Source organism: Bos taurus, chromosome 8, assembly GCF_002263795.3.
Source record: "Bos taurus isolate L1 Dominette 01449 registration number 42190680 breed Hereford chromosome 8, ARS-UCD2.0, whole genome shotgun sequence".
Classification (NCBI taxonomy): domain Eukaryota; kingdom Metazoa; phylum Chordata; class Mammalia; order Artiodactyla; family Bovidae; genus Bos; species Bos taurus.
The window spans coordinates 26,989,218-27,009,666 of NC_037335.1; the positions used below are offsets into that span (position 1 = coordinate 26,989,218).

A 20,449-nucleotide genomic window follows, 5' to 3' on the forward strand; every position below is an offset into this window, starting at 1 on the left:
GACCCCTATGTTTTAATAGATACGGTGATAATCTCCTAAAATACACGACCTTCTGACATGCATTAAGAAGACAAAATTGAACTGAGTGTATTTCTTAACTTTCATGTATTTATTCACATATACATACACATGAGTAAATATGTACAACTATATTATGAAGTGTGGTAGTACCCACTTATGAGATATAATTAGTAGATGAAACCAGAATTTCCTGGAAGACATTGATAAACACTTAGTGGGTTTTAAGCCAAGTAGGATTTTATCTCTAATTGCTTTTGAAAACATAGAAGAAAACCTTAGAAGAGATAACAAAGAAGTAGGAATGCAGATTTGGTCTTACTACTTTTGTAAATTTGTTTCTGAGTTTTTCACCTGCATAAAGACCAGAGGCATGACCAATGTTCATTTAAAACACTGGTTCCCAAACTTGTCTGCATATTGGAATCAGCTGCAGAGACTCCAAAACTACTGAAGCTTGTATCTCGCTCCAGAAGTTATGATTTAATTGTTCTGGGATGTGGCCTGAGCTTTGGAATTTTTATAAGACCCCCAGGTGATTCTAATATGCAAACAAGTTTGAGAACTGCATTTTAAAATGTTTCACTTCTATGTCTAAAAAAACTATCCAGAAACATCTCAAATCTAAAACAGACCACGACTGTAGATTTAAAAAAAAAACTTAGGAAAATAAAAGGAAATATATGCTGCTATAAAACAAGACAGAATTACAGAAAATTGTTCCAGGTGTCTGTTAGCAATTCTGGCAACACTAAATGTCCCTATTATTTAGGTATAAAAAGGTGTTCTATCATCCATTTACCTTTGTGGTTTTACTGACATGCTTCAAGTGTGTCTGTGAATGGATAGCCAGGGGTAAAGGAAAGAAATATTACAGATTTTTAGTATTTCCTTGCTGCTATTCACTAGGGGTTATATAACTTACAACTAGCAATCTGTAGAGCTTTAACTTTAAAGAAAGAATTTTAGCCACCATTCAATTAAAGTTAGTACAATGACTTTGCATAATACATACATGAAATAATTAGTGAAGATGGTTCTTAATTTAAAGGATGTTAAACAGCTTGTAGACATCTGGTAACAAGCTGAAATGGGTCATTCAAAATTTATCTAACTAAATTAAGGGGAAAAAATGTTTCTCCTCCCAGGTTGCCATGTCACAAGATAACTAAACCGACTTAGTAGGCTTGCCTGGGAATCCTTAGCTGTCAGTGGTGAATATGCAAAGGGCCAGCAAATTAAATCAACCTGCCAAACTGTCAATTTCAAGCCTCATGACTGCATGAAAATAGCATCACTGGAAGAAATCAAGCATTGCCTTCTTTTGGGTTTCCTGGCACCTATTCAAATACTCATGCAGTTGTGGCTAATTTTGCATGCAAATTTCAGTCAATAAGCTCAGAACAAGACCTCCCAAGATATTTCAAAGGATCTGACAGTATTTTTTCTGAATACCAAATCGACAGTAGTTGAAATTCAATCTCCATTTGCTGGTGCTTCACATATGCACAGTGTCCCCACCACAGACCTAAGTTAATGAGAGCTTTACCTGCTTTCACTCACGTCCTCCCAGTCGTCCTTGCTGAGGTTCTCAAACACATTGCTCATGACCTTGATGGAGTGATTGAGAACAGTGTGGTAACGACCCACAGAGCACTTTTTCTTGGCTGTTTTAAATTTAACCTTGGTAGTGGTTGTCTTACACTCAGATTGCCCAGATCCAGATCGCGCTTCCGTGGTGGCCATCTCAGATTTAGCTTTGTCCGCTGAATGCTGTAATTTCTCCACTGAATTCATCAGCTCTTCATTTTCATTTCTCAACTCATTAGCTTCTGCCACTTGTCTCCTTAGGGAAATGACTTCTATCTCCAGCTCACTGATTTTTGCCTCAAGTTTAGCTTTGTCTTTTTCCACACCTTTACTTCCCTTTTTTAACTGTTCCAGCTCTTTTTCTCTGGTCTTTGCATCTTCTTGCTGCTCTTTAACAAGAGATTTCAGGAAATCATTTTCTTTTATTAAATTTTTATTCCCTTCTTTTAATTTTCTTGACCTTTTCTCAAAAGATTTTAGCCGATTTTCCAATTCAATGACCTAAACAAAAAAGTTTTATTTATTTTTTTAAAAGCCCAAACCAGAATCTACTGTATTTTTATTATTTCTAACTTATAAAAATATAATTTAGCATACGGACAAAATAAAAATGTACTTAATTTCTAACTAATTCTAAGGTGGTATAGATAAATAAATTCTAAAATGCAATAATACATCTTTTAAATAAAGGACAGATGGTAAAAGAAGTTAAAAAATTTTACACAATGTGATATACTAACTATACTAATAAGCTCTGCAGAGTTCTGTGAGACCATAAATGCTTTGGCTTTATAATCTACTGTTGGGAAAGAAAACATTTCTTTCTACTATTCTAGGTTCTTTGGTCTAAGAATGAAATTGATATGACAGATTAAAAACAGAAAAACAAAAATTTAATAACATGTATAACTCCTGTATACTTGGGAGATATCCAGGAAAACTGAGTAACTCCCCAAAATGGCTTATGCCATCACCTTATATACCATTTTCATCTAAAGACAAAACAAGAGTAGACGTATATGAGTTTGCACCAGACTACTGTAGATCTCTGGGTAACACATTCTGTTGTTCCCTCTCAATGCAAATACTTTACTGGAGAGCTGGATAATGTGACAAAAAATACCATGTTCAGGAATACATGAACATTTTTACTTTTTCCAAATCACTCTATCACCAAATCATGTAAAAAATTCTACAAGCAAATCAGGAATATCACCCTTTTATAATCTCTTCAGTTTCTCTCAGTGATTTTTTAATCACTGCCCCAAATAGTATAGTTTTCATAAATATACTTTAAAATATTTTAGCATGTTAGATTCCAAAGTGCAGTGAATTTAAAGGGACTGTATTTTTTTAAATTATTTTATGAAAATAAACTATTATAACATTAAAAATGATTTTGACAGTGATGATATAAAAATATTAGTAAGAAGGAGTTCAGTCTGGAGGAAATTGAATTTTGAGCCTGGTCTAGATCTCACTTCTAGCTCTGACTGCTTTACCCCGTGAGATATTAATCTATTTTACCTTTACTTTCCTCATCTGTAAAATGGGAATAGTAACAGCTATCTTCTAAGTTATAAGTATTAAATATGATCATATATGACAATTCTTAGCAAACAGTTCTAAACATTTTATCACCATCATTTCATTATTATTAATCATAACAGCTATTTAATAAAATTACTTGAGCTAAAAATGCAGTTACCTACACTAAATACTGCTGAATTAGCTTTTAATCAACTTACACTTTTGATTAAAATATAATATGTTATGAAGAAATGTAGCAAACATCTTAAATTTGAAAGTTCAATCCTGGAAACTGGCATTATTTTTTTATTTTATTTTAAGATTGGGTACAACTCATGAAAATTTCATATGCAACAATGGAGAAATACCTTTTTTAGGTCTGGTATGTTTAAAATGTTTAAAGTTTGTTAACTGCCTACTGTGAATCTATTTTTAATCATAAAACTAGTCAAGATTATTTGTATTTAAGTTTAAAATGGGGAACAACATAGATACTACTTCTAAAGAATTTGATGAAGGAAAGTTCATAGCACATATGAAAGTGTTATTCAAGGTCACTCTCTAAAAATTATTGTCAAATTGACTTTGCTACTGCTGCTGCTAAGTTATTTCAGTCGTGTCTGACTCTGTGCGACCTCAAAGACAGCAGCCCACCAGGCTCCTCTGACCCCGGGATTCTCTAGGCAAGAATACTGGAGTGGGTTGCCATTTCCTTCTCCAATGCATGCAGGTGTGCTAAGTCACTTCAGTCCTGCCCGACTCTGTAAGACCCTATGGAGAGCAGCCCACCAGGCTCCTCTGTCCACAGGATTCTCTAGGTAAGAATACTGGAGTGGGTTGCCATTTCCTTCTCCCAAATTGACTTTACTTCTCCAAAAACAGAAAGGAAAGTTTCAAACTATATTTGAAAATGAAAGTCTAGGGAACTGTTAAAGGCATTTGGTTTGTGTGCTAATAGATCATCTCAAGTCCAGTACTGAGAATTTAATTTACCAAAAAGATGGCTTCTTTCAAAACTGAAATAAAACACCTGACTTTTTGAAGTTTGTGTATTACTTTGCTAGTGCTGTCATAACAATGTACACAGATTGGGTGACTTAGACCCTGATAACCTCATTTTAACTTAACTCTTTAAAGACCTTCATCTTCAAATACAGTCATATTCTGAGATACAGGAGATTAGGACTTTGACATAAGAATTTGGTTGGGGGAGGAGACACAATTGGGCTTCCTGGTGGCTCAGATGGTAAAGAATCTGCCTGCAATGCAGGAGACCTGGGCTCGATCCCTGGGTTGGAAAGATCCCTGGAGAAGGGAGACACAATTTACCCCATAAGGGTTGAAATGTTAATAATTTTTTTTAAAAAACAAATCTACTCATACGTTTCATTTCTACTATATACAAATATTGTTTTCATGTTTTCAAAATCTTTTAAAGCCATTCTGAATTTCATATATATCCTTGTAAAATAAGGAAACTTAACTAAAAGGGGTTAAATTATGACTCATATAATTGCATTATTTTTTTTAAGTGACAAATTTGACACACAGTCCTATGAAAATAATTCCTTTGGGTTTTTCAGGAGTTAAAATGAATTTCTGGATCTGCTATAGTAGTAGGCAATTATGGGGAGCAGAATTCTGACACTCTAAAATGTCTCTTTGGCACATGTCTTCTCTTGAGCTGGTTGTTTTTAAGAAACTGCAGACATAGGAGAACACCTAAAAACTGAGTAGTAACTGACTCCAGAGCCCCAACATCTTTTCTTGTCTTAGTTGAAGAAGGTATTTAAAGTGATAGCTTAGGCCATTTCACAGTGTCAGTTTCCATGCGTTATCTCATATGTATACAGGAAGTATACATGTTATTAAACTTCAGTTTTTCCCTGTTAACCTGTCTTTTTATTACAAGGGATGTCATATCCAAGAACACAGAAAAATAGAGGAAAATTATTTTTTCTCCTCCACATTATTTATGGCAGTTGGAAAGAAATAATAAATTTCTTTAGGGTTTATACCCCAAGGTAGTAAGTAGCAGTATAGTATAATATATCCATGGAAATAAAAATTATACAAGACCTGGAAAAAATGAACAAATTGTTCTGAAACAAAAAAGGTAAGCTGCTATAAACTGTAATACATTCTGGAAGTACATACTTTATTTCAATTACTTATTTTACCTTAAGATAAATGAACATGAGCATTTCTTGTTCTCTAGGTTATAATGTCAAATTGATATGTGTCATTCAGTAATAATGAGATGACAGCCTCTGTTACCTGACCATATGGCGAGTGTTAGAAGTATAAGGAATCTCATCATCTGCTGTATATTAACAGATTTCCTACAAAGAAATCCACAGATGTAGAAAATTTAAGTAACTACACTAATATTTTGTCTATATATATGGACACTTCCAGCTTTTTCTAAGTATCCAAGTGGTAACTGGCTACAAGAATAATCTATTTAAAGAACATTTCCTTTATAACAATAACGAAAAGTGTTAAAATAAAACCAAGCCCATTTAACTGAAATTGATGACTAATATTTAAGTACAAAATTGCAAAGATAAATGTTAAGATTTTTAAACAACATTTTATTAATGAAGATAACCATGTTGTAAAGTGACTATAGGATTTATATGGAGGGGTTCTGTTAAAACACGGAGAGTTATACCAAATCATATGGGCATAAATGTTTATCTAAAATGAGATGAGAATGTATAATTTTCAACTTTAACTTTAAAATTATAAACATATTACCATTTTACTACATAAAACTAAAACTATGCTTTTTTTTAGTTTAAATATTGTAGTTTAAATAAATGTGTTGAAATGTAAAAATTTTTATACTTTCTATTGTTAAATTCATTCTTTTTATCTCTTAAAAATATTTTAAATCTATGTCAAAAGAAGCATAAGTGTTTCCACAATTCTTATTTCACTAACATTGATTTTTTTAACCCCATTTTGGTAAGCCAATGATTTTGAATTTAAATTAAGGAGTCACACAAGGTTTAAGTTCAAGAGCCCTCATTTTAAAACATAATCCTTTATATTAAAATTCAGATTTAACTTGCTCAGTTCAATATCTTAAAGATTAGAATACCTTCTGTAATGTCTGCTCCGACATTTCTTTCCAATTCTTCTCTGGAGTACTCTTCTTGACCCCATCGTCTTCATCGTGTCTAAAGAGTTGTTCTGGCAGAGAATAAATAATATAGTATATCTATATAGTATTACATATATATATATATATATATATATATATATATATATATATATATATAAAATATATTATGGTACCCCATATACTGCCGAAACACTGTCCTGTCATTTTAAGGAAAAGGGGTCTATAGTTTCTCCACTATGAATAATGTAGTCTATTTCATTGTCAAATATTGGCCATAAGCTGAATGGTGACCCTTTTCAAGATTTTCAGTCACATAATTATGTATCTTTGTAGTGTCACTTTTTTTTTTTTGGCAGTGTAAGATTTTCAAAGGTACAACAGATCTGCAGGTTAACAATGCTGTACTTTTATTCCCATTTTCATTCTTTTGTAGACTATTCCCTCTTTGCCTTAAAAGCAGAATTCACTGCCTTTTTATCTACACAGTCACTACTAGTTTTGTTCTCTGGATCTTGTTCCCTGCCAGGAGGATCAGAGTGATTGCAGAACAAAGCAAACAGTAACAGAATTAGGGTAGACTGAAACTGTAACCCCCCCTACCACCACCTTTTTTTTTTTTTTTAAGTAAAAGATCTTGCACTGGCAGCGTAAAGCACAAAAATCACATTTCCAGAATAACTGACTTTACCCAGTTAAGGGTAAAGTTCAAATCATTCCTACACTGCCCAAGCATCCCTTCAAACAAGCAAAACTATATAAGAAACATAACATTATTAAAGGAAAAAAATCATAAAACTTCAGTTAATATTATTAGAATTGAAATACATTAAAACCTATAAATATTTTTCTTAGATAAATTAGTGACAAATTTAATATTTTCTTACTGAATTATTTTTGAATTATATTCCTCAAAAAATCAAAAAGGGGGCAAAAATAACAAGACATAAAGCTAAAAGGCTGTATATCTGTATTAGTCTGAGATGCTTTTGCTTTAAAGTATGCTTGGCTGCTGTAGGTCAGTGTAAAACTTTGATTTATCAACAAAGGAAAAGGAAAACAATATTATTCTCTGTAGAGTAGAAATCCTCTTGGTATAAACAGTGACTAACAAGTTTGTTAGAGTGAATTAGGCATTTCTTTTGTCTTTGAAACATGACATATCCAATTAAAACTTCTGTACTCACGAAATAAATAGAACATTATCCTAAGGATAATAAAAGTCAGAATAGGTAGAATTTGCCACCTGGGGAATATGTACCTTTACCTTGATAATCATCGACTGGTTCCCAAGTTTCTCTTTCTAGTCCCCTAACACCATGGTGCTGAATTCATTTACAACATTCTTTCAGCAATATAGAAATAATATGCAAATACAATTCATCTGTTCTAGTGATTTAAATATCTGCTATAGTTCTTAGTAAAATATTTACACTTAAAAATAAGAAAACAGTTCTATACTCAAAGACCATACACTACTAAAAGTAGCTAAATAATTCCAACAAAATAAATGTTAAAGACATTTAAAAGTGAATTTGATTGCTGTTTTTGTGCTCCTAAGTGTGCTTCAAGATTCACAGGTGAACTAGAAGAGCATGTTCACTTGTGGTTTTCCGTTGAAAATTCTGTTTCTCACCTTCACAGGTCTTAGAGAGAATATACAAGCAGCCTGAGCCAGGCCAAGGAGAGGAACAAAGACCCAACTCTCTGCCCCTTGATTCCCTTCCCTTCCAAGGATCTCAGGATTTGGGAAGTGAACAAAGAGGATCTAGTTAGAAATATACAGGCCTATTTCTGTCCTTTGGTAGATGTATGAGAATATGCTTCACCTTCAATCTTTGCCAGCATCAGGGTCTTTTCCAATGAGTCATTTTTTTGCATCAGGTAGCCAAAGTTTTGGAGCTTCAACTTCAGCATCAGTCCTTCCAATGAATATTCAGGACTGATTTCCTTTAGGATGGTCTGGTTGGATCTCCTTGCAGTGCAAGGGACTCTCAAGAGTCTTCTCCAACAACACAGGTCAAAAGCATTAATTATTTGGTACTCAGGTTTCTTTATGGTCCAAGGCTCACATCCAAACATGACTACTGGAAAAACAAGAGCTTTGACTAGACAGACCTTTGTTGGCAAATTAAGTCTCTGCTTCTTAATATGCTGTCTAGGTTGGTCATAGCTTTTCTTCCAAGGAGTAAGCAGTTTTTTTTTAGTTTCATGGTTGCAGTCACCATCTGCAGTGATTTTGGAGGCCCCCAAAATAAAGTCTGTCACTGCTTCCCTTGTTTCTCCATCTATTTGCCATGAAATGATGGGACTGGATGCCATGATCTTAGTTTTCTGAATGCTGAGTTTTAAGCCAGCTTTTTCACTCCCCTCTTCCACTTTCATCAAGAGGCTCTTTAGTTCCTCTTTGCTTTCTACCATAAGGGTGGTGTCATCTGCATATCTGAGGTTATTGATATTTCTCTCAGCAATCTCGATTCCAGCTTGTGCTCCATCTAGCCCGGCATTTCGCATGATGTACTTTGCATATAAATTAAATAAGCAGGGTGACAGTACACAGCCTTGACGTACTCCTTTCCCAATTTGGAACCAGTCCATTGTTCCATATCTGGTTCTAACTGTTGCTTCTTAACCCGCATATAGATTTCTCAGGAGGCAGGTTAGGTGGCCTGGTATTCCCACCTTAAATACCTTAATAGTATTAAGGTATTCCTTAATTCCCACCTTTAATACCTTAAAGGTATTAAAATTCCTTTAAGAATTTTCCACAGTTTGTTGTGATCCACACAGTCAAAGGCTTTACTGCAGTCAATGCAACAGAAGTAGCCATTTTTCTGGAATTCTCTTGCTTTTTATATGACCCAACAGATGTTGGCAACTTGATCTCTGGTTCTTCTGCCTTTTCTAAATCCAGCTTGAACATCTGGAAGTTCTTGGTTCACATACTGTTGAAGTCTAGCTTGGAGAATTTGAGCATTATGTTGTTAACTTGTCAGATGAGTGCAATTGTGTGGTAGTTTGAGGAAAGCTTTCTTATCTCTCCTTGCTATTCTTTGGAACTTTGGCATTCAGATAGATGTATTTTCCCTTTTCTCCTTTGCCTTTCGCTTCTCTTCTTTTCTCAGCTATTTGTAAGGCCTCCTCAGACAATCATTTTGTCTTTTTGAATTTCTTTTTCTTGGGGATGGTTTTGATCACTGCCTCCTGTTCAATGTCACAAACCTCCATCCATAGTTCATCCATAGGCTCTCTGTCTATCAGATCTAATCCCTTGAATCTAACTGTCACTTGCACCATATAATCGAAAGGGATTTTGGTCTAGTGGTTTTCACGACTTTCTTCATTTTAAGTCTGAATTTTGCAATAAGGAGTTCAAGCTGACCCACAGTCAGCTCCTAGTCTTGTTTTTACTGAATGTATAGAACCTCTCCATCTTCAGCTGCAAAGAAAAAAATCAATCTGATTTCAGTATTGACCATCTGGTGATGTCCATGTATAGAGTGATCCCTCGTGTTGTTGGAAGAGGGTGTTTACCATGACCAGTGTGTTCTCTTGGCAAAACTCTGTTAGCCTTTGCCCTGCTTCATTTTTGTACTCCAAGGTCAAACTTGCCTGTTACTCCAGGTATGTTTCACTTTACTGGAAATTTATTTTTTAAATTGTGGTTTTAAATGCTTTACTGTTATTTTCACTCTTATGTTTTTTTACTCTTAAATTTCTTTTGTCCCCTTAATTCTCCTGGATAATATTAAAAATTAATGTAAATTCTCAAACATTTTCTCCTCCTTTTAGATATTTTAATAAATTATTAAAAATCTGTTATTATTATGGAGGGTTGCAGAATATAGTAGCCTAAAACATGCCACTTTGGCATATTGACTATTTTGGCCAGTAGGCACTTAAAAAATATCGAGGGACAGATTTTCCTACAATACTCCTTATCTGCTGGAAGACCCTCCAAAAGGAACTCACTCCCGTAAAGTTTTACCAGAGAAGATTAACTCTTATCACAGGAGGAGGAAACTAGAAGCCCACACTAGATCCAGACAAACTTTGTTACAAACTATGATAGCTCTCAGGTAGTCTCTTGAGGGCCCATTCATTTTTCTTAAAATTCTTTACTCTCACTTAAGAGGCCTACATCCCTCCTGCTCCTCCTCTCTTCCTATTAGAAGAGTATGTAATTCTGAATTCTAAAGCCTCCTATTTGACTACTCACTTTTCCCTGGGTATCTTCCATGTGTACGTAAGACATATACATTAATAAATTGGTTTTTCTTAATCTGTCTTTTACTATAGGGGTTTCAGCTAAGAACTCAGAAAGGTAGAAGGAAAATTCTTATTCCTTCCCTCCAATTATTTTTTCATTCATCTTAATTTTTGTTTCCTACACTGACTTTTTTAAAGGTCTGTTTGTGATTATATCAATTTGGGAAACAAAGAAAGGGGAATAGGTATCTTGAGTATTGGCAATTTCCTAAAAATCCTGAAACCAAGTAGACCCTGTAGGGGCTCCTGGGTATGGAAGTCTTTCTGTGTCCCCTATTCTGTGTAGGGAACAGATCCATCCTCCATGACCTTCCTTGACTCCCAAAGTGCAGATTCAAACATCTGCTAATTAGGAAAGGGAGGGAATGCAGAGACAAGGTAGGAACAGCCAAGAAACAAGTGTGCAGCCTGGTACTGGTTCTGCCTCAAGGGATATACGTAACAGTATCCTGGGGTGCAGGCCTTGTACTCACCTTAATATTATCAGCAACCCCACTCTTGAACTATTACAATAAAATGCCTCACCAAGTTCTCCCAGGTTGAGATACACAGTTTTCAAGGGCAGGATCCCATTGTGCCCCCCTATGCCTGGCAAAGCAATAAGGCTTCTCTTTCAACTTCACTCAATACTCAGTCTCTGAAATTCGATTCAGCGTCAGTGCACAGAGGCTGAGTTTTCTGGCACCAATATTATTACATTTTCTTCATTTTAAGGAAAAAATAAGAGTCATAGTGAGCAGTGGAGAAAGAAATGGCAACTCACTCCAGTATTCTTGCCTGGAAAAATCAACAGACAGAAAAGCCTAGTGGGCTATTTTCCATGGGGTCACAAAAAGCTGGACATGACTGAGCAACTGAGCATACACACAGCACATAGTGAGTATATTACTTTAGAGGGTACTTGTCATACAATAAAATAAGAAATATATCTTTGGTCTTTTCTCTCTACACAGAGCTTCTAAAAGTCCTTAGAATTTCACAAGTGATAGAGAGATAGAGGTAAGAGAATTATCTTCTGTTATTCATAACAGACCCCTTTTCACAAGTTTCGCTTAAATCTATTTTCCTTTATATTTCACTTCTACTTAACACAAGCTGGGATTTTGTTGGAGACACCAACAAAAGTTGCAGGGTACAAATTAATACACAGATTTGCAATTGTATACACTAACAACAAAAGATAAGAAAGAGAAATTAATCAAACAATCCCATTTACCATCACATTAAAAGAATAAAATACCTAGGAATAAACCTACCTAAAGAGATAAAAGAATTGTACTTTGAAAACTATAAGACATTAATAAGATAAATAATAAATGATACAAAGAAATGAAAAGATACACCATATTCATGGAGTGGAAGAATCAATATTGTCAAAATGCCCATACTACTCAAGGCAATCTACAGATTCAGTGCAATCCCTATCAAATTATCAACAGCTTTTTTCACAGAACAGTAATTTAAAAATATTCTAATTTGTGTGGAAAATAAAAGACTCCAAACAGCAAAAGCAATCCTGGTGGAATCAGGCTCGTTAACTTCAGACTATACTACAAAGCTACAGTCATCCAAACAGTATGGTACTGGCACAAAAACTGAAATACTGATAATGGAACAGGATAGGAAGCCTGGAAATAAACCCACACATCTATGGTCAATTAATCTACGACAAAGGAAGTAAGAATATATAATAGAGAAAAACACTCTCTTCAAAAACTGATGCTGGGAAAACTGGACAGCCACATGCAATATAATTAACTTGGAACATTCTCTAAATCCATACAGAAAAATAAACTCAAGATGGATTAAAGACCTGAATGTAAAACTGCATAATATAAAACTCTTGGTGGGAAACACAGGCAGAACACACTGTGACATAAATTGCAGTAATATTTTTTTTTTTTTGGATTGACCTCCTAGAGTAATGAAAATAAAAAGAGAAATAAACAAATGGCTTATAATCAAACTTAAAAGCTTTTTCATAGCAAAAAAATATATATAAAGCAAAATGAAAAGACAACTCACAGAATGGGAAAAAACATTTGCAAATGAAGTGACCCACAAGGCATTAATCTCCAAAATGTAAAATGCATCATGCACTTCAATATCAAGAAAACAAACAACACAATCAAAAAGCGGGCAGAAGATCTAAGCAGATAATTCTCTAAATAAAGCATACACATTTCCAAAAGGAACATAAAAATACGCTCAACATACTAACTATTCAGTTCAGTTCTGTCGCTCATTGTGTCCGACTCTTTGTGACCCCATGAATCAATCACAGCACGCCAGGCCTCCCTGTTCATCACCAACTCCTACTAATTATTAGATAACTGCAAATCAAAACTACAATAAATATCACCTCACAATGGTAATAATGGCCATCATCAAAAACTGTACAAACAATAAACGCTGGAGAGGGTGTGGAGAAAATGAGAACTCTCCGAAGCTATCGGTATGAATGTAAACTGGTACAACCACTATGGAGAACAAAATAAACAAAATAGAACTTTTTTTATCTTTAAATCAAACTTTTCTTATTTTTAAATAAAAACTGCTGTAAAATCCAGCAATCCCACTCCTGAGCATATATCCAGAGAAACTATAATTCAAAAAGATACATGCACCCCAGTGTTCCCTGCAGCACTGTTAACAACAGCAAGGACATGGAAACAACCTAAATGTCCATCAACAGGAGTGGATGAAGAGGTGGCACATATATACAATGGGATAGTAGTCAAGTCATTAAAAGGAAAGAAATGCCATTTGCAGCAACATGGATGGATCTAGAGATTAAGTGAAGTCAGACAGAGAAAGACAAATTACTTGTATGTGGAGTCTAAATATTTAAACAAATGAACTTACTCTCTAAACAGAAACAGACTCCCAGACTTCAAAAATAAACTCTTATTGTTACCAAAGGGAAAGGGGAGGGGCATAAATTAGGAGTTTTGGATTAACATATATACACTACTATATATAAAATAGATAATCATTAAGGACCTAGTGAATTCTACTCAATATTATATAATAACCAATATGGGGAAATAATCTGAAAAAGAATGGATATATGTATATGAATAATGAATCACCTAGTTCTATACCTTAAAGTAACACAACAATGTAAATTAACTATACTCTAATATACAGCAGGAGGGCCAAGAGGAGCTACTCCACATTCAACGTCAGGAGGGGTGGCCGTAAAGATACCCCTCGTCCAAGGTAAGGAGCAGCAGCTGCGCTTTGCTGGGCAGCCGTGAAGAGATACCTAATGTCCAAGGTAAGAGAAACCCAAGTAAGACAGTAGGTGTTAGGAGAGGACATCAGAGGGCAGACACACTGAAACCATACTCACAGAAAACTAGTCAATCTAATTACACGGATCATAATCTTGTCTAAATCAATGAAACTAAGCCATGCCATGTGGGGCCACCCAAGATGGGCGGGTAATGGTGGAGAGGTCTGACAGAGTGTGGTCCACTGGAGAAGGGAATGGCAAACCACTTCAGTATTCTTGCTTTGAGAACCCCATGAACAGTATGAAAAGGCAAAATGATAGGATACTGAAAGGGGAACTCCCCGGGTCGGTAGGTGCCCAATATGGTACAGGAGATCAATGGAGAAATAACTCCAGAAAGAATGAAGGAATGAGCCAAAGCAAAAAGAATACCCAGTTGTGGATGTGACTGGTGACACAAGCAAGGTCTGATGCTTTAAAGAGCAATATTGCCTAGGAACCTGGAATGTCAGGGCCATGAATCAAGGAAAATTGGAAGTGGTCAAACAAGAGATGGCAAGAGTGAATGTCGACATTCTAGGAATCAGCGAACTAAAATGGACTGGAAAGGGTGAATTTAACTCAGATCACCATTATATCTACTACTGTGGGCAGGAATCCCTAAGAAGAAATGGAGTAGCCATCATGGTCAACAGAAGAGTCCAAAATGCAGTACTTGGATGCAATCTCAAAAATGACAGAATGATCTCTGTTCGTTTACAAGGCAAACCATTCAATATCACAGTAATTCAAGTCTATGCCCCAACCAGAACGCTGAAGAAGCTGAAGTTGAACAGTTCTGTGAAGACTTACAAGACCTTTTAGAACTAATACCCCAAAAAGATGTCCTTTTCATTATAGCGGACTAGAATCAAAAGTAGGAAGTCAAGAAATACCTGGGGTAACAGGCAAATTTGGCCTTGGAATATGGAATGAAGCAGGGCAAAGGCTAATAGAGTTTTGCCAAGAGAACGCACTCATCATAGCAAACACCCTCTTCCAACAACACAAGAGAACACTCTACATATGCACATCACCAGATGGTCAACACTGAAATCAGATTGATTATATTTTTTGCAGCCAAAGATGGACAAGCTCTATACAGTCAGCAAAAACAAGACCGGGAGCTGACTGTGGCTCAGATCATGAACTCCTTATGCCAAATTCAGAATTATATTGAAGAAAGTAGGGAAAACCACTAGACCATTCAGGTATGACCTAAATCAAATTCCTTGTGATTATACAGTGGAAGTGAGAAATAGATTTAAGAGACTAGATCTGATAGAGTGCCTGATGAAGTATGGACGGAGGTTTGTGACACTGTACAGGAGGCAGGGATCAAGACCATCCCCATGGAAAAGAAATGCAAAAAAGTGAAATGGCTGTCTGGGAAGGCCTTACAAATAGCTGTGAAAAGAAGAGAAGCAAAAAGCAAAGATATAAGCATCTGAATGCAGAGTTCCAAAGAATAGCAAGAAGAGATAAGAAAGCCTTCTTCAGCGATCAATGCAAAGAAATAGAGGAAAACAACAGAATGGGAAAGACTAGAGATCTCTTCAAGAAAATTAGAGATACCGAGGGAACATTTCATGCAAAGATGGGCTCGATAAAGGACAGAAATGGTATGGACCTAACAGAAGCAGAAGATATTAAGAAGAGATGGCAAGAATACACAGAAGAACTGTACAAAAAAGACCTTCATGACCCAGATAAGCACAATGGTGTGATCACTGACCTAGAGCCAGACATCCTGTAATGTGAAGTCAAGTGGGCCTTAGAAAGCATCACTATGAACAAAGCTAGTGGAGGTGATGGAATTCCAGTTGAGCTATTTCAAATCCTGAAAGATGATGCTGTGAAAGTACTGCACTCAATATGTCAGCAAATTTGGAAAACTCAGCAGTGGTCACAGGACTGGAAAAGGTCAGTTTTCATTCCAATCCCAAAGAAAGGCAATGCCAAAGAATGCTCAAACTACCACACAATCACACTCATCTCACACACTAGTAAAGTAATGCTCAAAATTCTCCAAGCCAGGGTTTAGAAATACGTGAACCGTGAACTTACAGATGTTCAAGCTGGTTTTAGAAAAGGCAGAGGAACCAGAGATCAAATTGCCAACATCCGCTGGATCATCGAAAAAGAAGAGAGTTCCAGAAAAACATCTATTTCTGCTTTACTGACTATGCCAAAGCCTTTGACTGTGTGGATCACAATAAACTGTGGAAAATCTTTAAGAAATGGGTATACCAGAGCACCTGCCCTGCCTCTTGAGAAACCTATATGCAGGTCAGGAAGTAACAGTTATAACTGGACATGGAACAACAGACTGGTTCCAAATAGGAAAAGGAGTTCGTCAAGGCTGTATATTGTCACCCTGCTTATTTAACTTCTATGCAGAGTACATCATGAGAAACGCTGGACTGGAAGAACCATAAGCTGCAATCAAGATTTTTGGAGAAATATCAATAACCTCAGATATGCAGATGACACGACCCTTATGGCAGAAAGTGAAGAGGAACTCAAAAGCCTCTTGATAAAAGTGAAAGAGGAGAGTGAAAAAGTTGGCTTAAAGCTCAACATTCAGAAAACGAAGATCATGGCATCTGGTCCCATCACTTCATGGGAAATAGATGGGGAAACAGTGGAAACAGTGTCAGACTTTATTTTGGGGGGCTCCAAAATTACTGCAGATGATGATTGCAGCCATGAAATTAAAAGACACTTACTCCTTGGAAGGAAAGTTTTGACCAACCTAGATAGCATATTCAAAAGTAGAGACATTACTCTGATAACAAAGGTCCATGTAGTCAAGGCTATGGTTTTTTCCTGTGGTCATGTATGGACATGAGAGTTGGACTGTGAAGAAAGCTGAGTGCCGAAGAATTGATGCTTTTGAACTGTGGTGTTGGAGAAGACTCTTGAGAGTCCCTTGGATTGCAAGGAGATCCAACCAGTCCATTCTAAAGGAGATCAGTCCTGGGTGTTGTTTGGAAAGTCAGATTCTAAAGCTGAAACTCCAGTACTTTGGCCACCTGATGCGAAGAGTTGACTCATTGGAAAAGACTCTGATGCTGGGAGGGATTGGGGGCAAGAGGAGAAGGGGACGACAGAGGATGAGATGACTGGATGGCATCACCAACTCGATGGACTTGAGTCTGTGTGAACTGTGGGAGTTGGTGATGGACAGGGAGGGCTGGTGTGCTGCAATTCACCGGGTCGCAGAGTCAGACACGATTGAGCGACTGAACCGAACTGAATATACAGCAAAATTTTTTTAAAAGTTAAGTGTTGTCAACTTAAGATAGGCTGTTATAGATATAAGTTGTCATATATAAGCCTCCTGTGTGTTTGCATGCTAAGATGCTTCAGTCATATCTGACTCTTAGCGACCTGATGGACTGTAGCCTGCCAAGCTCCACTGTCCATGGGATTCTCCAGGCAAGAATACTGGAGTGAGTTGCCATTTCCTCCTCCAGTGGATCTCCCTGACCCAGGGATGAACCCGTGTCTCTTGTTTCCTGCATTGGCAGGCACGTTCTTTTCCACTAGCAACACCTGGGAAGCCAATATAAGCCTCCTAGTAATGACAAGCAAAAACCTACAATAAACACACAAAAGATAAGCAGAAAGGAATATAAGTACATTTATACAACTAAAGTTATCAAAGTATAGAAGGAGAGAATAAGAGAATAAAGGAAGAGAGTAGAACCACAAAAGACAGCCAGTAAACAATTAAGAAAACCATCAATATGTACATCAGATCAGATCAGATTAGATCATTCGCTCAGTCGTGTCCGACTCCTTGCGACCCCATGAATCGCAGCACGCCAGGCCTCCCTGTCCATCACCAACTCCCAGAGTTCACTCAGACTCACGTCCATCGAGTCAGTGATGCCATCCAGTCATCTCATCCTCTGTCGTCCCCTTCTCCTCCTGCCCCCAATCCCTCCCAGCATCAGAGTCCTTTCCAATGAGTCAACTCTTCACATGAGGTGCCCAAAGTACTGGAGTTTCAGCTTTAGCATCATTCCTTCCAAAGAAATCCCAGGGCTGATCTCCTTCAGAATGGATTGGTTGGATCTCCTTGCAGTCCAAGGGACTCTCAAGAGTCTTCTCCAATACCACACTTTAAAAGCATCAATTCTTTGGCGCTCAGCCTTCTTCACAGTCCAACTCTCACATCCATACGTGACCACAGGAAAAACCATAGCCTTGACTAGACGAACCTTTGTTGGCAAAGTAATGTCTCTGCTTTTGAATATGCTATCTAGGTTGGTCATAACTTTCCTTCCAAGGAGTAAGTGTCTTTTAATTTCATGGCTGCAGTCACCATCTGCAGTGATTTTGGAGCCCCCAAAAATAAAGTCTGACACTGTTTCCACTGTTTCCCCATCTATTTCCCATGAAGTGGTGGGACCGGATGCCATGATCTTCGTTTTCTGAATGTTGAGCTTTAAGCCAACTTTTTCACTCTCCACTTTCACTTTCATCAAGAGGCTTTTGAGTTCCTCTTCACTTTCTGCCATAAGGGTGGTGTCATCTGCATATCTGAAGTTATTGATATTTCTCCCAGCAATCTTGATTCCAGTTTGTGTTTCTTCCAGTCCAGCGTTTCTCATGATGTACATACATATCAGCAATTATTTTAAGTGGAAATGCCCTAAATTCTCCAACAAAGACACAGAGTAGCTAGATAAATAAAAATAAGATAAGACCTATCTATATACTGACTACAAAAGATTCACTATAGATGTTAAGACACATATAGATTGAACATGAAAGGATTGAAAAAATTATTTTATGCAAAAGGAAACCAAAGGAAGCTGAGGTAGTGACACTTGTATTGGACAAAATAGTGTTTAAAACAAGACTGTTACAGAAAACAAAGATGGATATTATATAATGATGAAGAAGCTGTTCAACAAGAGGATTTAACATTTGCAAATATTCATACATCTTACATAAGAGCATCTAAATATAGAAAGCAAATATTAAGAGACCTAATGGTAGAAACAGATAGTAATACCATAGTTGTTCTGCTCAGACTTAATATTTCATGATAGTTCAGTCTTACTGGGTTGTATGTTTCCAGGAATTTATCCATTTATTTTCTAGGTTGAGCAATTTGTTGGAATTTATTTATTATAAATATTTTCCTATGATTCTTTGTATTGTATTTCTGTGTTATCAGTTACAACACCTCCTATTTCATTTTTTATTTTATTTGAGTTCTCTCTTTTTTTCTTATACATATAGCTAAAGGCTTGTCAATTTTGTTTATCTTTTCAAAGAACCAGCTCTGAACAGATTTATAACTGGTAAGGAGACTGAATCAGTAATCAAAAACCTCCCAACAAACAAAAACCAGGACCAGATGGCTTCATTACTGAATTCTACAAAATATTTAGGGAATTAATATTAATTCTTCTCAAACTCTTCCAAAATATTTAAGAGAAGGGAGCTCTTCCAAACTCATTTTACACGGCCAATATTATCTTGATACCAAAACCAGAAAAGGACACCACAAAAAATGAAAATTATGGGCCAATTTAAAAATAGGCTAAAGATCTAAACAGACATTCTTCAAAAGAAGACATACAGGAATAATTTGCTTCGGTATGCTTTGCTTTACTAGTCTTCCTAGATATTGTGTTTTTCAGCAAATTGAGTATGTGGCAACCTTCTGTCAGCCAAGTCTACAGGTGCCATTTCTAATAGCATTTGGTTATTTTATGTCTCTGTTCCACATTTTGGTAATTTTCCCAATATTAATGGCAACCTATTCCAGTACTCTTGCCTAGAAAATTCCATGGACTGAGGAGCCTGGTGGGCTACAGTCCATGGGGTCGCAAACAGTTGGACACGACTGAGTGACTTCACTTCACTTCACTTCAAGCAAAAGGATTACAACCCACTGAAAACTGAGATTACAGATAGCATTTTTTAGCAATAAAGTGCTTTTTAATTAAGGTAAGTGCATTTCTTTTAGATATAATGCTATTGTACACTTAATAAACTACAATATAGTGTAAATACAATTTTTATGTACACTGCTGCTGCTGCTGCTAAGTCGCTTCAGTCGTGTCTGACTCTGTGCGACCCCACAGACGGCAGCCCACGAGGCTCCCCAATCCCTGGGATTCTCCAGGCAAGAACACTGGAGTGGGGTGCTACTGGGAAACCACATAAATCATGTGGCCTGCTTTACAGCAATATTCATTTTATTGTGGTGATCTGGAAAAAATACCTCGCAATATCTCCTAGAAATGCCGGTACAGATGGCCAACAGATACACGAAAAGATGTTCAACATCATTAATCATTAGGGAATGCAAATCAAAACCATACTGAGATATCATCTCATATCTTTTAGAATATCTATTATGAAAAAGACAGAAAGTAACAAATCTTGGTGAGAATGTGGAGAAAAGAGAACTTTTGTGCACTTTTGAATGGAATGTAAAGAAGTACAGTCACTTTGTATAACAATATGGAGGTTCTTCAAAGAAATAAAAATAGAACTATTATATGCAATTCTACTTCTCCAGCAATTCTACTTCTGGGTATTTATCCAAAGAAGATGAAAACACTAACATGAAAAGATATATGCACCCTATGTTCATTACAGCACTGTTT

General features: G+C 36.4%; 1 protein-coding gene across 5 annotated transcripts in view; it reads right to left on the reverse strand.

The window, feature by feature from the left end:
* The window catches only part of CNTLN (centlein), a 352,812-nt gene that overhangs the window by 95,556 nt on the left and 236,807 nt on the right, over positions 1 to 20,449 (reverse strand). For all 5 annotated transcript variants that reach the window (XM_059889137.1, XM_024995809.2, XM_024995808.2 and 2 more), the window contains 2 exons: positions 6,245 to 6,336; positions 1,568 to 2,109 (listed from right to left, as the gene is read on the reverse strand). In XM_059889137.1, coding sequence (XP_059745120.1) covers positions 1,568 to 2,109; positions 6,245 to 6,336 — 634 coding nt within the window. The remainder of the gene's footprint in view (positions 1 to 1,567; positions 2,110 to 6,244; positions 6,337 to 20,449) is intronic.